The sequence below is a fragment of the Aulonocara sp. 'chitande type north' Nkhata Bay genome, linkage group LG20, assembly GCF_057382095.1.
Source record: "Aulonocara sp. 'chitande type north' Nkhata Bay isolate Kocher_YH1m ecotype deep benthic linkage group LG20, A_spYH_male_GT1.1, whole genome shotgun sequence".
In the NCBI taxonomy this organism is placed as follows: Eukaryota; Metazoa; Chordata; class Actinopteri; order Cichliformes; family Cichlidae; genus Aulonocara; species Aulonocara sp. 'chitande type north' Nkhata Bay.
Genome location: NC_141363.1, coordinates 2240082 through 2256981, shown reverse-complemented (window position 1 = coordinate 2256981; position 16900 = coordinate 2240082). Strand labels below are relative to the sequence as shown.

General features: G+C 43.2%; 2 protein-coding genes and 1 long non-coding RNA gene across 3 annotated transcripts; 1 reads left to right on the top strand and 2 right to left on the bottom strand.

Moving 5' to 3' along the window:
* Positions 1-287: 287 nt before the first annotated feature.
* On the bottom strand, positions 288-3007 carry slc61a1 (solute carrier family 61 member 1). Its single transcript, XM_086278205.1, has 2 exons — positions 2873-3007; positions 288-2518 (listed from the first exon to the last, which is right to left on the bottom strand). Exon 2 carries the CDS (start codon positions 2435-2437, stop codon positions 992-994), a length of 1446 nt encoding a protein of 481 aa, XP_086134331.1. The 5' UTR covers positions 2438-2518; positions 2873-3007; the 3' UTR covers positions 288-991.
* LOC147304789 (uncharacterized) lies at positions 1057-6171 on the top strand. Its single transcript, XR_015126666.1, has 3 exons — positions 1057-2644; positions 4669-4907; positions 5002-6171. It is a non-coding gene; the product is annotated as an uncharacterized LOC147304789 (long non-coding RNA).
* Positions 3440-16152, bottom strand: nr1d4a (nuclear receptor subfamily 1, group D, member 4a). Its single transcript, XM_086278203.1, has 8 exons — positions 14881-16152; positions 9118-9423; positions 8929-9017; positions 8668-8812; positions 5624-6204; positions 5347-5532; positions 4996-5206; positions 3440-4885 (listed from the first exon to the last, which is right to left on the bottom strand). Exons 1-8 carry the CDS (start codon positions 14900-14902, stop codon positions 4689-4691), a joined length of 1737 nt encoding a protein of 578 aa, XP_086134329.1. The 5' UTR covers positions 14903-16152; the 3' UTR covers positions 3440-4688.
* Between the last annotated feature and the right edge of the window lie 748 nt (positions 16153-16900).

The window sequence follows — 16900 nt, the reverse complement described above, 5'->3', positions numbered from 1 at the left end:
TAAGATTTTCCTTTCTTCTTCTTGCATCTGAATGCTGTCAAACATGCTTTTAGTCAACATCTGACAATGACATTCAAATCACACCATCAGTATTTTTAACAGCTAAAACGATTCTGACTGAATCTGAATTGAGATTTTTTAATGAAGAAAACTCAAATCAAAGCGGTTTCTCAAAAACATCAAAATAGACATGTTATATAATTTGTAATAATGATTTGTAAACTCCTGTTGAATAAATGTTATAAAAACAACCATATGCCACAAAATAGAACTCCCTCCCAATATAATTTAACATATTACAAACACTTTTATTTAAAAGTGTAACACAAAGAGCCATATAAAGAACATCAAAACAGAGCATTTTGCAGATGACACAGGAAAGACATTCAAAGTAAAGCTGCTGCTGCTTGCCTGGTTTAAAGGACACCCCGCCCACCCCAAAAAAACAAAACAGATCCTGCTCAACATACAGGAACCAATGCACTGCAGAAGAAATAAAAGAAATATAGTAGACACTAACATTCATTTGCTAGTCTACTTACTAGCCATCACCTAATTTCAAATATCCATTCAGGTCTCTTAAGTAAAATCTTTTCAGATTTGTCTTTAAGCATTAGGTGAAGGCTCAGCATCACCAAATCTTCTTGGGATTCTGGCAGGTGAAATCCCTACAGACAGAAACACTTCATCTGGAATAATTAGTGGACTGATACAAAAAGTATCAGCCAAGTTTTCAACAGTTTCATTGACAAATGTTCCCAAAGACATTAACAAAAGTCTGTAACCAATAAACAATAAGGAATCAACATGACATAAAATGTTAAACATTTTTACCAAAACACCCCACAATTTCATTCAACTCTGCTTTTGGCAAAATGTGCACCTAAAAGTAGTCTGGTTGAATATGATGTCTCTAGGTTCAGTTAGACAAAACTGAGATAAAACATTTTAAACCAGACAAGCAAAAGTGGACATGTGGCTGATCGACTTGTTACATTTCCCATTCTGCTCTGTTTCCCTCCAGTCTCAGATCTGTGTCATTTCTACCCAGGGTGAAAAGACTGACCACAGCCATCAGAGCTGCCAGCATCATGACGGCACAGCCTCCAAACATGTGTCTGGTGCCCCCACCACCCTCCCCTCCACCTGTTCCTGATACCTCCCCGTGGAGGGCCAGCAGCCCTAAGCAGGCCAGCAGGTGCAGCGGCAACCGGAACCAGGCCAGCACACCGGCCCGCTTCTCCTCTGGGATCACCCTGCCCTGAAGAAAGCTGAAGGCAGGGAAATAGAGACCACAGGCCAGCTCCAGGAGCAGGAAGGCCAGAAAGGATTCATGAGGTCTAGGTTGTCCTGGGGCAGTGGAAAAGGTTAGCATAAAGAAAGAGAAGAAGGCCATCAGCACAGCAAGGCAGAGTACGTGCCCAGGCTGTAGACGGTATTGGGTTGAGGTGGCTAGGCGGTATAGCGAGGACCCAACCATGCTGGCAGCCATCAGGCAAGAGAAGACTATTCCTAAAGGAGGCCCATGAGGGTCCAGTACTGGGGTCCACAGAAAAACAAAAATGTAGAGGACACTTTCAAACAGAGCCTGGACTCCCCCCAAGAGCATGACTCTCCTGTCTGACAGTAGGCAGCGCAGCCCCTCGTGGCAGCTGCGTGAGAACCGTGCTTTTGCAGACAAATGGGTCACACCTCCATTTGGAGTGCCAGTGAGCAGAGTCTGTTTGTCTACTTCAGGAACCCCTTGAGCCTCTTCTTTGCCCCAGTCAGTCAGGACTACCCAGCCACAGCAAGCCAGACAGGGGACTGCCAGGAGAAAGGGGGCTACTGGCCCAAGGTGGAGCCACTCAGCCAGTAAGTTAGCCACCAGCCCTGCACCCACTGCGAGTCCGTGGTTCCAGGTAGCAGCTTTGGTGAAGGTGCTGGGGATCCACTCCTTGGGAAAATCATGGACATCAACATGTCGGTGCACGTACCAGGCTTCAAATGTGGTTGCTAGCAGGGATGTGGACAGTCCCCCCAAGATGCGGCCCACAATCAAAACAAAGTAGTCTCTGGAAAGCTTGGTGAGACAGCAAGCAGAGTATGACAAGCAGAACAGAAGACAGGTCTGCCTGCGGCCCAAAGCCTGAGGGAGCCAGCCTGCAAAAGGAGCAAAGAGAACACAAGAGGCCAGACCACATACATACAAAATGGCTATTTGGGATTCCAGGAAGCTGTAGTGGAGGTAAAGTTTGTAGAGATAAGGACCCTGGAGCCAGTCTGCCCACAAAGCCAGAAGGTATGCCCTGAGGAATATTGTCTGGAAGCCACGGAAAGCTGGGTTGGCTACAGCTGTAGGGGTGGACTGAGGTGGGGTGACGCGGCGTGCCGTAAGCTCGAGGCCAACGCACAGGGTAAGCAGGAAAACTATGGCAAGATACGCTGTCACCAACATGCTGTCATGAAATGCTCCCACTGGAGGTCAAAGCTGAGGTCTCGGGGGATTTGCAGCACTTTTCTTTCTGTTTCTCAGCGCCTGCGGACAGACAAAGTGGCCAAAATATTACAGACAGACGAGTGTTCATGAGTCAGGAACTCGGCATCGTCATTCTTGCTTAACTTGGAAAAACCCAAAACATTTTGACAACAACAACAGGTCCAGGTAGATATGGCACCGTAACTTCAATCTTACCTACGTCAATGATTAAACCGCTAACTTACGACAGTTAAGTCGCTCAAAACAAGCAGATAATTATCAGCAAACAGATGTACCTGCATGCTATTGTTGTTTAGCTAAGGCTAGCCTGTGAGCTAACCTGCCACTAATATGAACAGCTCGTGCTGGCCCCCCGTTTGCTTTATTCTATCATTTTTATGTGACAGAGCTTACCGTAACGTTTAACAGTGGTCCCATATTATTATTACTGAGGCTAAAACGATGACGGCATGTGAAGCGATTAAGTGACAGCAAATGATACGTGGAAGTGAGCACTCGCTAGCACACCATCCGCTTCCGGGATCCGCTGTACATTATTCTACCAGAAGGTGGCACCCTTACTTCACTTTGTTGGGGAGAAGGTTGTGCTTCTAGACATCTTGTATTGCAAATTTATAATCTATCTTTTCCATTGCAATTGACAGTCTACATAGGTACTGTAAAGTTGCTTACAGCTAATGTAATAATAGCCTAATTTATTAATGCAGTCTGCTAGCAATAAATTATCTAACGTTCACATAATTGCACAATGTATAAACTTGGTTAACACACAGCATACTGCCAGTGTACAGTGTTGCACAACTACGGGCCTAATTACTCAACATAGCCTATGTTTCTTTTCTAAACTGATATTTCCCACACAAATGTTTACAAAAAAGACACAGAGGCAGAATAATACATAATTCCAACTTTATATCATTGTATCATTTCTATTTAGGAAGAAAAATGTACAAAATGTGCTCAATCAGCCATAATCAAACAAGCAAACAGTGAGATGACCAATCAAATTAGATCTCTCACCCAAAGAAAATATTTCTTGTGTTTGTATGACAAACATTGGGGCCAGAGGAAGGGTGCATGTGGAGTGAATGCTGGTGATTTCAGGGATTATGCTGGTTTGTTACATCATCTAATATAGCAGGAGGAGTGTCTAAGCTGTTTGAGAATCCCTACTACACATTCTCCTGAGCAAAGCTCCCTTGGCATAGCCAGATCCCCACCAAATACAGGAAGGTCATTACATTCTTCTTCATTACACCAAACTCATATGTCTGATCCATCATATCAGTTCAATAATCGATACATCAACATTGGGTAACATAATATTTACAGCAACAAAAAATAAACACAGGAACTACAAAACCCCATGTGCACTCCATCGGTCTAGATGTGATACGGTACAGTGACAGACATTATGTTTTTGTGAAATAATATTATAATCGTGCTGTCTTATCACGATGACACATTTAAATTCAAGGTGAGCCAAATGTTTTCTGGAAGGTTAGTCAAAACTTAGAAAGAGACTGCATCCTGTCATGTGCAGGTTAAAGCAGGGATCCCATTCCAGTACTGATGCAGATGGCATGTTTGTAAAACAGTGACACACAAGTGCCTTAACATTTCAGGTATCACTATGTATTATATACAGATTCCCTTTTTCTTAAACACAAACTGACACATGGTCAATCATTACCAGTGGTCCCTAAGTAAAAAAAATTTCATATACAACATCCATCATTTAGCGGCTGCTTAGTGATGGTCTGTTAATACTGTATGACTTGCGGAATAAACAGAAGTGAACTGGCTTTTATTCTTAAGTATACAGGATATAATGAGCAAGTGCACAAATGATTTTTTCTTTTTCCAGAACGGTGCTAGTAACTCTACACAATGATTTAATCTTTTTCTTTTTAACTGAACAATGTCTCTCAAGTGGTGTGGAGGTTTATGCGTGTACATGAGTTTGTTTTTATTGTATTGTATTTTTTCCTCTCAAAACATTGCATGACGATCAGCAGCAATTCAAAATATGTATGTAGCCCTCATTTATCCTTTTCAAAACAACACTCATCAATTGCACAATTCCTTGTTCCTCAATATTGAAGGAAGTCCTGCCCTTGGAAGATAATATCTGTATGTGTGTATGTACTGTGTATTTTTCTGTGTGAAATAGTCTTTTTCCTGTGCAGTCTGTGAAAGAGGGGACTTCTTAAGGATCAATGCGAAAGGCCAACAGTTTGTCAGAGTGCAGGTTGTTGAGGGTGCGGAGGTCTGGAAGGCGCAGAAGCAGCTTGGAGAAGAGGGTGGTATCATCTGGACGACGGCGAGTGATCAGTGAACGCAGGGCGCGGATAAGGCCCTCCTGTAGCTGCTCCACGGCCCTCGTGTCCGAAATGCCGGAACGGTCTGAGGAACACAGAGCATACCGGTGTGAGTGATTTGAAACAGTTAGCACGTTGTGGATTCATTATCGAACTGTCACTGCAGTGCAGCATTTGTAACTGTTGTTCTCTAACCTGCAGAGACCAGCACCACGGCCATGAAGAGAGCCATTTCATCAGGCTCTAGTCCCAGAGAACTCAACTTCTCACTGAATTCAAACATTGCATCCAGCAGAGAGCCCATGCCCAAGGCACGCAAAGTGGGCAGCGGGTAAGTTTGGCCATTCAGGAATGTCACTGTATGCTCCCCAGCATTGAACAAGGTGCAGAACCTCACCATCAGAACCTTAACACGCAAGAAATGGTGAAAAAAGACGAAAACAAAAAGATAAACGTGAGACAAATGCTTTAGCCAAAAACACATCTGGACACATTATGATGCATTTATCATTACCAAAATGTATAACTGAAAATGTATGTCATTACCTGGAAGGTGCCTGATTTTAGCAGCATGACCTGGTCCTGTTGGCTAAGCTCTTGAAATCCTGGGATGCCTTTAGCAAATTCTACAACCTCCTTGACAGCAGGGGTGAAACACTGAGAGAAAGACTCCCATATCTCCTGACTTGTGCGTTCTGCCCCTGACACAGGGCACGCGTTGAGAGGACAGGCCTTTGAAAAGACAAAAAACATCAAGTCATAAATAGCTTGTCGAATAATGAATCATACAGCAGTCCTAATTCAGCGAGCGTCTTGTACTTACCAGCACTTTAGCTCCTGAAGCTAACTTCCATGGGCAGGAGGGCTGATTTTGGGTACTGCCTGCAATGCGGAAACTGTCATGATTGGCAGAGCTTCCCCTTTGAGGTATTGTAGCATTTGACTTGTTGTGATTCTGATTTGTTGACACTAAATAGGTATACCGATTGCTGTCCATATTGTTAAATGCAGGTTGGTTGTGATTAGAGGAGACTGGGCATACACTGGCGGGGGTAACTGGGCAAGACTGATAACTCTGAGCTGAGGAGGGGTGAGATGAAACTTGAGGAAAATTGCCATCCTGAGAAAAGGGAGATGTGTTGTTGTTGTTGTTGGAGATGATGTTGCCTGACTTGGATGCTCGCTCCTGGTTGCTGCTGTTGCTGGTGAAGATATCACGATAGGCTCTGGAAATGGCTCCAATGGCCTCTTTTGAGGTACCGTCGTCTGTGCTGGTGGGATTTTCCCTCACTGAAGGGGAGTCCATGTCCATGGCAGCCGACTCATTTAGGCTGTTCATGTAGCTCTGCATCTCATCCAGAAGTCGCTGCTTCTCTCTCTTAGGGATACGGCCAAAACGCACCGCTAAGGAAGATACAAGCAGAAGAGAAAAGGTTAGGTTCCTGTCACCGACAGCACGGGCAATCCCAGTAAATGTTTGTTTTGTGCTTTTCATTTCTCCGTTCTTGTCTTTTTCTAAATAAATGGTAATCCTTTTTCTTATTTGATCAAATACAATAATCCAAATCAGCAGCTCAACAACAACGAAAGTTACAAATGAATTCATAGATTTATTCATTTTTATCAAGAGATAAAAACTCGCAGCTTAACATGCTTAAACTGTTTACAGTGATTTCAAGGTGAATCACACAAGTGGGGAGATGAAAATTTCCTTTTCTTCATCCATACCCCCCCCCCCCCCCCCCCCCCCCTTCTCACAGTAACCATCAGCTGGAGAGGCTATTTATAGACCCCCTGCTGCCATCTGCCTCATCCTCTCCTCTATCCACCACTATCGTCTTCCTCTACTGCTCCCTCCCTCCATTTGTAAGTAGGGCAGTGGGGCAACATCGGCATGATGTCACTGGCACTGAGATCGTGAGAAGGAGAAGTATGAGAGTGGTGGGCTTGAAGAGTTGAGGAGACAGAAGTGAGAGCATGAAGAAGACTGACACGAGGGATGGCGATGCTGGAAAATGACTGTGTGTGCGTGGCGCTCCTGTTGTGCAGTCATACTGTCAAACTGTGAGAACTTGCCTCCCTTTTGGGGACAAAAGTACTCATCATGTAAATCATATAATTATAAGGTCAAGATTTGACTAAGGTGAAGGGAGGATTAAGGTCTGAACCGAGCAAGTTGTGGTTATTGTATTCTCTATTCTGGGTAGTGCATGTCACCAGGAAGCGAATGCAAGTGAAGAAGTGTGTGTTAGATAAAAATGGTACATCTTCAAAGACTTGAAAGTAGAGCACACGCGATTTCTTTTATAAAGCATATAAGTGGTATAGTGGTGTATACATATATGTATTTATATATATATCAGTTGCATACTGCATACAACCACAATTTAGAATAAAAAACAGAATGACAATAACTGTGCAAAACTGAGTGATCAAGAGTAGTTGTAGTAGTAGTTTGCAGGATATACTAAAGAAGCTTTTGTAATCTGCAGAGTAACTTGATGAGGATGTGGCCAATAACGTAACATGAGCTTAATCCCTGTCATCATGGTTTAAAAAGAAGCAAATGCACACTACTGAGCTGCATATGCAAATTATGTTGAAAGGCATTTTAAAATCTAACCAGAAGGAAGAAACCTAAAGAAACTTTCCTGTATTCTGTCTGATTACGGGAAGAAAAGTGTGCCACCATGCCAACGGACTTCAATATTTGCCTATATTGCAGCGCCAGAGTTACACAGCTGCCTGGTGTGAAATCAGGGTGTACTATTTATTGTGGGCTGCAGTCAGTTGCCTGCGGTTTTCCTGTTTTCGTAATGCTTGAAACTGAGCAAAAAGGGGTTTCTAGGTTGTGGTCCTTAACGCATTCAAAAATCTCCCGTAAGAGGGTCAACCTGAATGTTCTCTCATTTGGATGCATTTTGCCACCGTCTTTTTTTTCTTTTCTTTGCTGTGCACCAAAAGTGTCAAGCACATGCAGAAATAACACTAACCTCTTTACTAGATTAGGCAATGCAGAGTACTGGAGGGTGGAGATAAGCAGAAACCATACTGAGAGGAAGAAAACAGGCAAACTACACCAAGTAGGTCATGATGTATGAGTACACTATAGGGCTGATTCTGTATTGTTTTTCTAGGTCAGCCCAACTGTTTTCTTAATTTGTGGTGATAGGTGATCAATCACTGTTCAGCTTTCAGAGCCAGAATGAGGTGAAAGGAGTGTTACGCCTGAAAAATTCTGTCATAACGATGGTTTCTGCATCCCTTGCTTAATTGTTGCCCTGTCCCTTATTAATTGCAGTAAGATGTTCTATGGGCATACACAAGGTAATCACGTTGACCCTGTTCCAATTTCCTAAAATAATTCCTGTGTTTGCTGCAGTTTTCCCGATGATAGATAGCTTTAGGGACTTCAAGGTTCCTCTACTCATAAATCACTGTCTGAGGGAGAGATGTAAGGGGAGCTGAGGGAACATAGTGGGTACATATAAGGGGGAGGGGCTGCACTGAACAAGAGCATAGAGGTAGGTGTTGGTGGATGCTGCAAAGGGCAGCAGAAAGACACTTAGTAACTTAAAAAGAGTGATACAAAGCCAGATGGTACTTACAGGCAGTGCAGTGACAAAGTAGGAGGGCAAGACAGGTGCAAGTCTTCCTACAAACTGAGTGACTGAGCTACTGGCATGATGACCTCAAAAGTCTTCCTGCATTACATTTTTCACTCAGACCTACATATCAGTACTGCACCACTTTCTGTGTGCCCATTTCCCTGCTGCTTTGGCTAATCAGAGCACTGTGGTATTCTGGCAGAAGAGCGAGAGGAGAAATTTCAGTAAAATAAAATAAAAATATGTCAGGATGTCTCACCATCTCTTGACATGCCGACAGAGAGGCATTTCTTGAAACGGCAGTGCTGGCACCGGTTCCGATTCATCCGCATGATCAGACATTTCTCATTCTTCACGCACATCTTGTAGTTGATGTTTTGCTGGATGCTGCGTCGGAAAAACCCCTGACACAAACAGACATGTTTACATATATACCATGTGAAACCAGGGCACAAAAAAATCAACACATATATGAAATATTCCACAGTTTTTTCACATTTCTTTCTGATTATTGCCTTACCTTGCATCCCTCGCATGCATGCACTCCATAGTGGAAACCAGATGCAATGTCGCCACAGACTTTGCAAAGCAAGACCATTCCACCTGTCTCTGAGGAAGGAAAGTGAACTGTGAGATAAGCTGCAAAAACACACACATACGTATATGAAGGAATAAATATTTATGCATATCGATAGTTAGGAAAACTTACTGGTGAAAGTTCCCGGGAATCCGCATGGCCTTTTCCCCGCAATGGGGTGTGCATAGGAATGCTGTGGAGTAGCTGCTGGTGTTGAGGGGCCACTATAGACCTCTGGGAATTGGAACACCAGTTTGGAGGATGGAGTGTTGCACCCAGCTGCCCTTTGTTTCAATGCCCCAATCTCCGTGAAGGTAACCTCCTCTGGAGATGAGGGCTGGGAGTGTGAAGAAGGTGATTGTGTCTGGTATCCACTGGAAGGGCTGCCAGGGCTGGGACTGGCACTGCCAGAGGAGCCAGCATACAGGATTACTCCTCCTGAAGAGAAAGAATGGAGATGTTCACATAAAAAGACTTTAAAAAAATATATAGCCTTGTTTAAATTTGGCTGGATTAGATGATTTATAAATTAAAAAAAAAAAAAATCTGGCTACCCATAATTGCTTAGAAAACCTGCAGGGCTACTTTATAGATGTGGATGTGTTGTGATGTAATGTTGCACAATCTGTGGACAGCGGCTCTGAGTATCTGCAGCGACGTCGCTGCACGCTGAGTGTAATAGGCGTAATGGTGCGCTCAAGAGGATAAAGTGGGCGCTAAAAAGACTGCCAATGGCACAGCAACGAATCAGAGAGACGTACACTAGAAGAATCACTTAAAAATAATTCTTGCGTCATGCAGTCTTAAAGCACCTGTAAATATTAGCGGATTCTTTTTTGTCATTCAACTGTGGCTGTTTCCGAACTTTCGTTTCTCTCTCGCTCTCTCACTTCTAGTCAGGCGTTGTGGATGAGCGGAGACACGACCTCACGTGTCTGCGGGGTCTGCTGCCTCCTCCGCTCCAATAATAGCCTCGCTCCCCTGGCACCGTGCCCAGCGCCAGCTAACAGCACGACACCTGACCGCCGCCTCACATGCGTGGACTCCTGACACGGTTACTGGCCGAACCAAATCCGCAGTCTCGTGTTGAAATCTAACACAATTTGAAGTCAGATCTGTGTTTATAAACATACGCTGAATGGGACAGCCCCCAACCGCCGCCACCCTCACTCACTGAGCGTGAGGTAGCAGCGAGCCTCTGCTACTGTCGTTCCACAGTAGAAGAATGTGAGTCACGTTTTTGTTTTCTGTTTTGTTTTCTGTTTTTTTTTTTTTTTTTGTGCAAAGGTAAAACCTCGATTTTGTGGTTTGGACTGCCGTAATAACAAGGCAGTGTGCAGCAGAGTCGACTAGAGACACATTCAAGATTACAAATTAGGCTCTGTACGCACTTATTTCAGTATTAAAAGCAGTCTAAAAAATATGTTTCCAACTTAAAACTCTTTTTTTTTTCAAACTTGCACATGCAGCTGAGAGTGGCACGCTGGTTTTCGCTGAATGTGCCTGGAGACCGATCCCTTTGCTGCGAACAGCATTTGTTTAGCGCAAATGTTTTGATAATCCTTCCACCAGCACGTGTTGGAGGATTTGTTGACTCATGCCAGAGTCATAGACAGATCCAGCAGACCAGACCTGAGCCTCACCTCCTTGTGAGCCTACACGCAGACAGTGAATGCCCAGCCCACGCCGACTCACTCCACCCAAACACATTGCATGTCCACCTGAAGACTCACATGTACAGTAGCCTTGTGTTTATGAATGACCCCCTCCCGAGCCACTGTACTGTGAACGCTGTTAATGAATAATCCGTTTCTGCTTTTGAATAGTGGTGCAGGAAGTGTCCAAGCAGGCTGTGAAGTGCTGCTGTAATTCATTTCTGTTCTACACATAGATTTTCGTTTAAAAGATAAAACTCTATCTTTCATCTTATGCAAATAGTCCATTAGGAGGGTTATTAAAGATCTGTAATACATACAGGAATGTATTGATCTACTGATTGCAAACACAGGTAATGCAACTCCTGCAAGGCTACATGCCATATTAAAGCACCTGAACCAAACTCCAGTTTTGTCTGATCCTGTGCCTTGCACAGGATTTCCCACGTACTCAGAGGATTTCCATGCACCTTGCTACAACGTGCACAAGATTCCCACAATTCAGGTCAACGCAGACAGCATCAATTGAGGACGCGGTCACTGCCCATCTTAAGTTTAGTGTACCCGTGCAAACGCTAATCTGCCTGGGACCAGAAAGCAGGCAGAGAAACGTGAGCACTGGATCCTCCACAGGCGGTCTCTCTCTCCCTTCTGTTTCCCTCTTTATCTCTTACTTTCACTGGCTGAAGTGGATAGAAGCACAGTTAAAGTGACTACAGTCATAATTTTTCCCCTGGGGGTAAAGTTTCTAAATATAGATCCCGACTTTCTGGGAAAATATTATTTTTTTTATTAGTATTATTCTAAAACAGAAAATATGCAGGTCTCTGCGGCCAATGAAATGAGTTTGTGCTATGCTGAACACAGTTTCTACTTGGGTTGTTTGCAGAAGACTTTGTTACCTCGGGCTCGTGAAAGTAGGTCAATATCGCAGGAACTTGATAGAATTGTGTCTATGTGCCTCTAGCAGCTCTCTCGAAACTGGTGCCGCATCACACAGCAGCTCTGGCTCATGCAATTAAGAGGGCGAGCTGTATTAGAGTATCACAGTGGGTGGCTATGGCCTATTTTAGAGACCCCAAGAATATGATTCGTCGTGTAACATCCTGTCTTGTTTCAGTCTGTTCTGTGGTCTTGATAAAGCGTCGGTTTCATTGCTATGCAAGCTTTCAGCATTTTAACAGTCACGTTCCACTCCAAACGCACGATGAATGCACGAGTGCCCTGAACCGATTCGTCGGGGACAGATGTTGCAGAATCAAAATCGACTCAGCTTTGTACCACACTGCAAGCTCGCACTGATTTAAATGAAAGGAGGGGGCGGTGTTCAGTAGAAGCAAGTGGTGCATGAGGCGGGGAAACGTGACCAGAGAGAAAAGAGTTAACGTGTGGAATTGCTGACCCACTGACCAAGCTCTGCCTCACCACCACCGCAGGCGGCATCGTCAACACAGAAGCGTCCGTGAGAGCGGGGTAGCGGCAGGAGGAGGGCCCGGATATCTCACGCGTCGCACGCGGCTCTGCAAGGGAAGCCACGTGAGGAGGGCTTTTTGACAGGGCTTTCACCGGGAAGATGTGAAGCGTGCGCTCCAGCCGGGAGCCAGAGCTTCTACAGTCCGCCAGAGGCTTATAATTAAAGAGCCAAATTAAATAGAGCAGCATGTTATGCGGCAGGGTGGTCTGACCGCGCACCAGCAGCAGCACAGCCGGGCGGTGCAACTAAGTTTAAAACAGCAGGGCGAAAACTGTGTGTCAGTGTGTGACCAGACCAAAGTATCTCGGAGAAAATTCGCGTGAAGATAGAAACACGTTTAATTCAAAATCCATCTGTTTGTGATTAGTCATGCCCTGGGATGTTAAATGTAATTGTTTTCTTTTATTTGGCTGAGTCTTAATTTATAACCAGAGGACTGGTTCACTTGTAACTCAGGTCAGCTGCACCACTCAGCATCTTCCATTCTGAGTGGTGCAGCGATACAGGCTGCTGACAAGAAATTGGCCTATATTGTGATAGGGCTACTCATATTTTTGAGGACACAGGTGTCTTACTTTGGGATACACATTTTTTCCTGAGTTTGAAACGTCTTCTAGCCTATTTATATGGCCTATTTTCCCCCCATACTTCAAAAATAATGGGGTTGGATTACTATCTAGCAAATGTTTAAGCACTGAGGACATAATGTTGACAAAAACGGGGCTTTTTGTCTGAATGTTTGTGCCAGTTAGTCAGCCTTAGCACCAACGCACTCTTTTACAGCCAATGGCGAAAAATGGTTTGAATACTTTAATGATGCTGAAAATATTGCAGAAGATCTCCACCAGGGGTGTGCCAGAGGACGGTTTAGAGAGGAAACTAAAGTCCCTGAAGTTAAGCAGTGAAGGGCATAGAACTTCTTCTTTTTCTCCAATTTTGCTTACACCATCTGGTTATCATTTGACGGCTAAATGCGAGCAAACATTGTAGCTATGTACTATTATAGTGCTACAGAGCTGTCATTGCAGGTGTCATAAAACGTTTTCTGACTTCCACACCCTGGTCCAACTGCCTTTAAAAAAAAAAAGAGCTGATGTGAATACTAATGTTGATAAATACTTTCCAATGCGTTCCCAACCATTTGTATGTTATTATATGCTCCAAATATTAGTTTTTACTGATTTATATTTCCCCAATAATTGGCCCTGTGTAACCTGTTCCAGCTGACTGTAGCCTACTCCCCTACATTATGTTTACTAGTATTACATAACAAGCCTGCTAAGCTATATATCGTGAATTTGGGTCTATTATTTGAGTTATAAGATTTTTTATGTGTGAATAAATTATTGCATTAACCTTTGGGTGAATGCCTCCTTCACATGCAACAACTCACTCACTCAGTCTGTAACTCATTCTTCAACAGCCTTGGCAATTGGAGGCATGTGGTTATAATAATGTTTATAGCTTTGTTTAGATGACTGAACTCATAAATCTAATTATGTTTGGTCCCAATAACATTATTGAAATATTAAAGGTCAAGCCAATGTGGTTACCATTTGAAGTATTAAGGGCTACAAAATGAGGAAAAAGTGGGATGTCATTAAAGACATTTTATTTTATTAATTGAACAAATAAATAAGAAAAATATAAATAAACAGTTAAATAAAGATATAAAAACTTTTGGAAAAACCTTCTGCTTCACTGCTTCTGCCTCTTGGACAGACAAACAACAAAACTCAGCACCCCAATCTTTGTTTTTATCGGCTGAGTAATACTACAGCTAATATATGATTATTCATCTATTTACTCTGGCCCACTTTATCAGTGAAATCTCAAAGTCATAACACAGTTAGTGGGTTCGTTTCCAGTTCTATTGCACAGGGTGCGTCCATCACCTGTGCCAGAACGTGACCGTGGCTGTTGTAAATGATTCACCGTCAATTAGGAGAGGGAAGCAGAGAGCATGTGCACCCTTGACTGATCTCGAGAAAACGCTGCTTAATACCACTTAACGGATAAAGGTCCTTCCATTATCAGCCTTTATATTGTAGGCACTCCAGAAATGGCTGTGATAAAGGAAAACAGGCACGCCCCCTACGCCAAACAGTGTTTTTCTGCATGATATGACAGGGCTGCAGTTTAAATTCTGGCATGACAGATTATGATTACAGTGCCGGCCAACATACTGTAACTCCACGTGAGTTTGTTTTCGTGGGGAGAAACAGGAAGTGGCCAGCCTCCCTTCAGTCCCGAGCGGCTCACCTTCCCAGGCGTTGTTGCGCTCGGACATTTGAACGATGCACAGCAACGTCCTGGTAGCTTTGCATGAAGTTTTACTTTAAAATCGGGTTTTGTTTGACCTTTAAATTCACAGTCTTAATTAAAACCACTCAGCTCAGAAATGAGTAAAATACAAAACCCTCAAAATTAAAGTTCATCCACTCGTTGCTGCATGTAATGATAAAAAAAATCGCCACAAGTAAAAATGAATGAATAAATAAATAAATCAGTGGTTTGCACAATTATTAAAGCAGTGGGATATCGCATTTCTGTGATGTATTCATTTAAGCTCTGCTTCATTTCAATCAAAATCAGCTCTGTTTTACACTTAATAACACATTATGATCAAATCGAGCTGAATTGCTATCGTTTATTGATCGCTGGTACCAACATGAATGAATATCCATCAGTCGTTCAGTTCTAACTTTTGTCATAATCACCATTGCTAGACATTTGCAGCACGCCAAACATAAAATAGAATCTTACCACCGCCGGGGCTGTTATCCATTTCTCTCTTGTGGATGATTAAACCTCTGGATAAACTTGATAGCAGACCTCCGTGAATGTCACGTCACTAGACTGGAGCAAAAGTCTTTTAAAGGCAGACGAGAAAGTCAAAAAAGAGTTTTGCGCAAAACACCTGCTCCATAGAGCGCAAAAATAGGAAGCACTGATTGGAAAGAGTCCAGTGGTGGTGAAGTTGTTGTTTTTTCTTCTTCTGTAATCTGTAGGTGATTCAGTAGATGGCACCTCTTTTCTGTTAGATCTGAATTAGTCACACTGGTCTCCACCAATGATACCTGGATACCTTCTGCTCTCTGAGTACTGCACCTCTAGCTCTAGCGCGCGTGATGTTGCACGACCGAAGATTAAACTATTCTCACGAATTCCAGGAAAGTGGAGTCAGCATATCCTTGAACACACTGTCGGACTTGACACAAGCTGCACACCCACTGATACAAACACCCACATCAATCACGTTGCAGGTGAGTAGGAAATGTGACCGCCTTTTCCGTTCTCCCCAACTTGTGTCGTGGCTGTTTGTGTAGGATTTGGCTCACTCTTTGTATGTAGCGGAGTCCCGTCTCTCCCTCTCTCTCCTTCACGCTCTTGTGCGTTTTCATTGGCGGGGATCCGGGGCTGAGGGGAGTTTGATGCGCTTATTCGAGTGTGGTGTGTGTTCAGTAAAGCCACGCTACATGTGCGCGGTGCATGTGCCGGAGAGAGCGCTGCCCTACTGATACACATTTTATGCAAAATACAGAGCGTGTGGTGAGGAGGGATGGAGAGATTGGAGGATGGAGCACATGGACAAGAGGCGTGGCTCACCGTGACTGCTCTGACAAGCAGCGCCGCAAACGGATGGTAAACATCGAGACATGCCAAACATCATGCAAATGCCAAGTCCAAAGCGCATGTGCCAGGGGAAAATGTAGACGCGCGAGTGGACTTATGAACAACATGCTCATTGAGGAGACCACGTGCGAACACAAAGCATTTGTCAAAATTGGAATTTCAGCAAAATGTGGATCCTGTGCGCTTGTGATATATTCGCGTTTTGTTTTTTTTTTGCCCGTGGCTTGCGTGTGAGGGTGAATTATTGCATCAATGCCTTATTATTGTTATTATTAATAGTTAAAATAAGTTTCTAAATTGGTTGGGGACAACAAATTGTCGATAGTGCAGTCGTTGAACATTAGCTTTGAACAAGCAGGCGCGTATGGAGGTAACTTGTGGAAAGCGCCCCTCGGTGGCAATTCAAAGCATTAACGCTTAACAAGTGTTTCAGATCACAAGCACAAATGCACGTGACTCCCGGTGATTCCACTGTGTAGAAAACCAGCCGTTCTACTTTAAAAAATGCCGCAAACACGTTTTTATTATTTGCTTAAATATCTAAAGTAACCCTAGACATAGGCTAATTTTAATAAAAACAAACGAGCCATCAAGTCAAACAAACATTTACTTTATTTCTAATTTATTCTTAACAACAACAACAACAACAACAACAACAACAACAACAACAACAATAATAATAAACGGATTTATCATGGATTTTATTATAGGAAGAAGTGTCTTGCTTTAACATGTAATGAAAATTATTTGACTATTTTGCTAACCTAAAAAAACCCTTTAGTCTTTCTCAGCAGCCAATCTACTGAGTTAATTGTTTTAATGGCCCTATTCGACTGAATGACTCTATTAGCCCAATAAGGAGAATGTTAACGTCGGGAAACTGTATTAAATAGCCTATTATGTTTATTATAAGATTGCACGAATGTAATAGTAGTAGTAGTATAGTAGTAGGCTAATAGCAAGTTTGCATTCCTTCAAATTAGATATCATTTTAGGCAACGAGGAAAAGTTTAGTATTTATTAGCTTCTGTAAGTTCACACTGAAGTGTTCTTTATTTTATTTTGACACGTGTACTTTTTTGTTGCTCACCTTTGTGGTGGTTTCCATCGTACTGAGCGGAAGTGTTGCTGCACTCCTCCCCTCGCACAC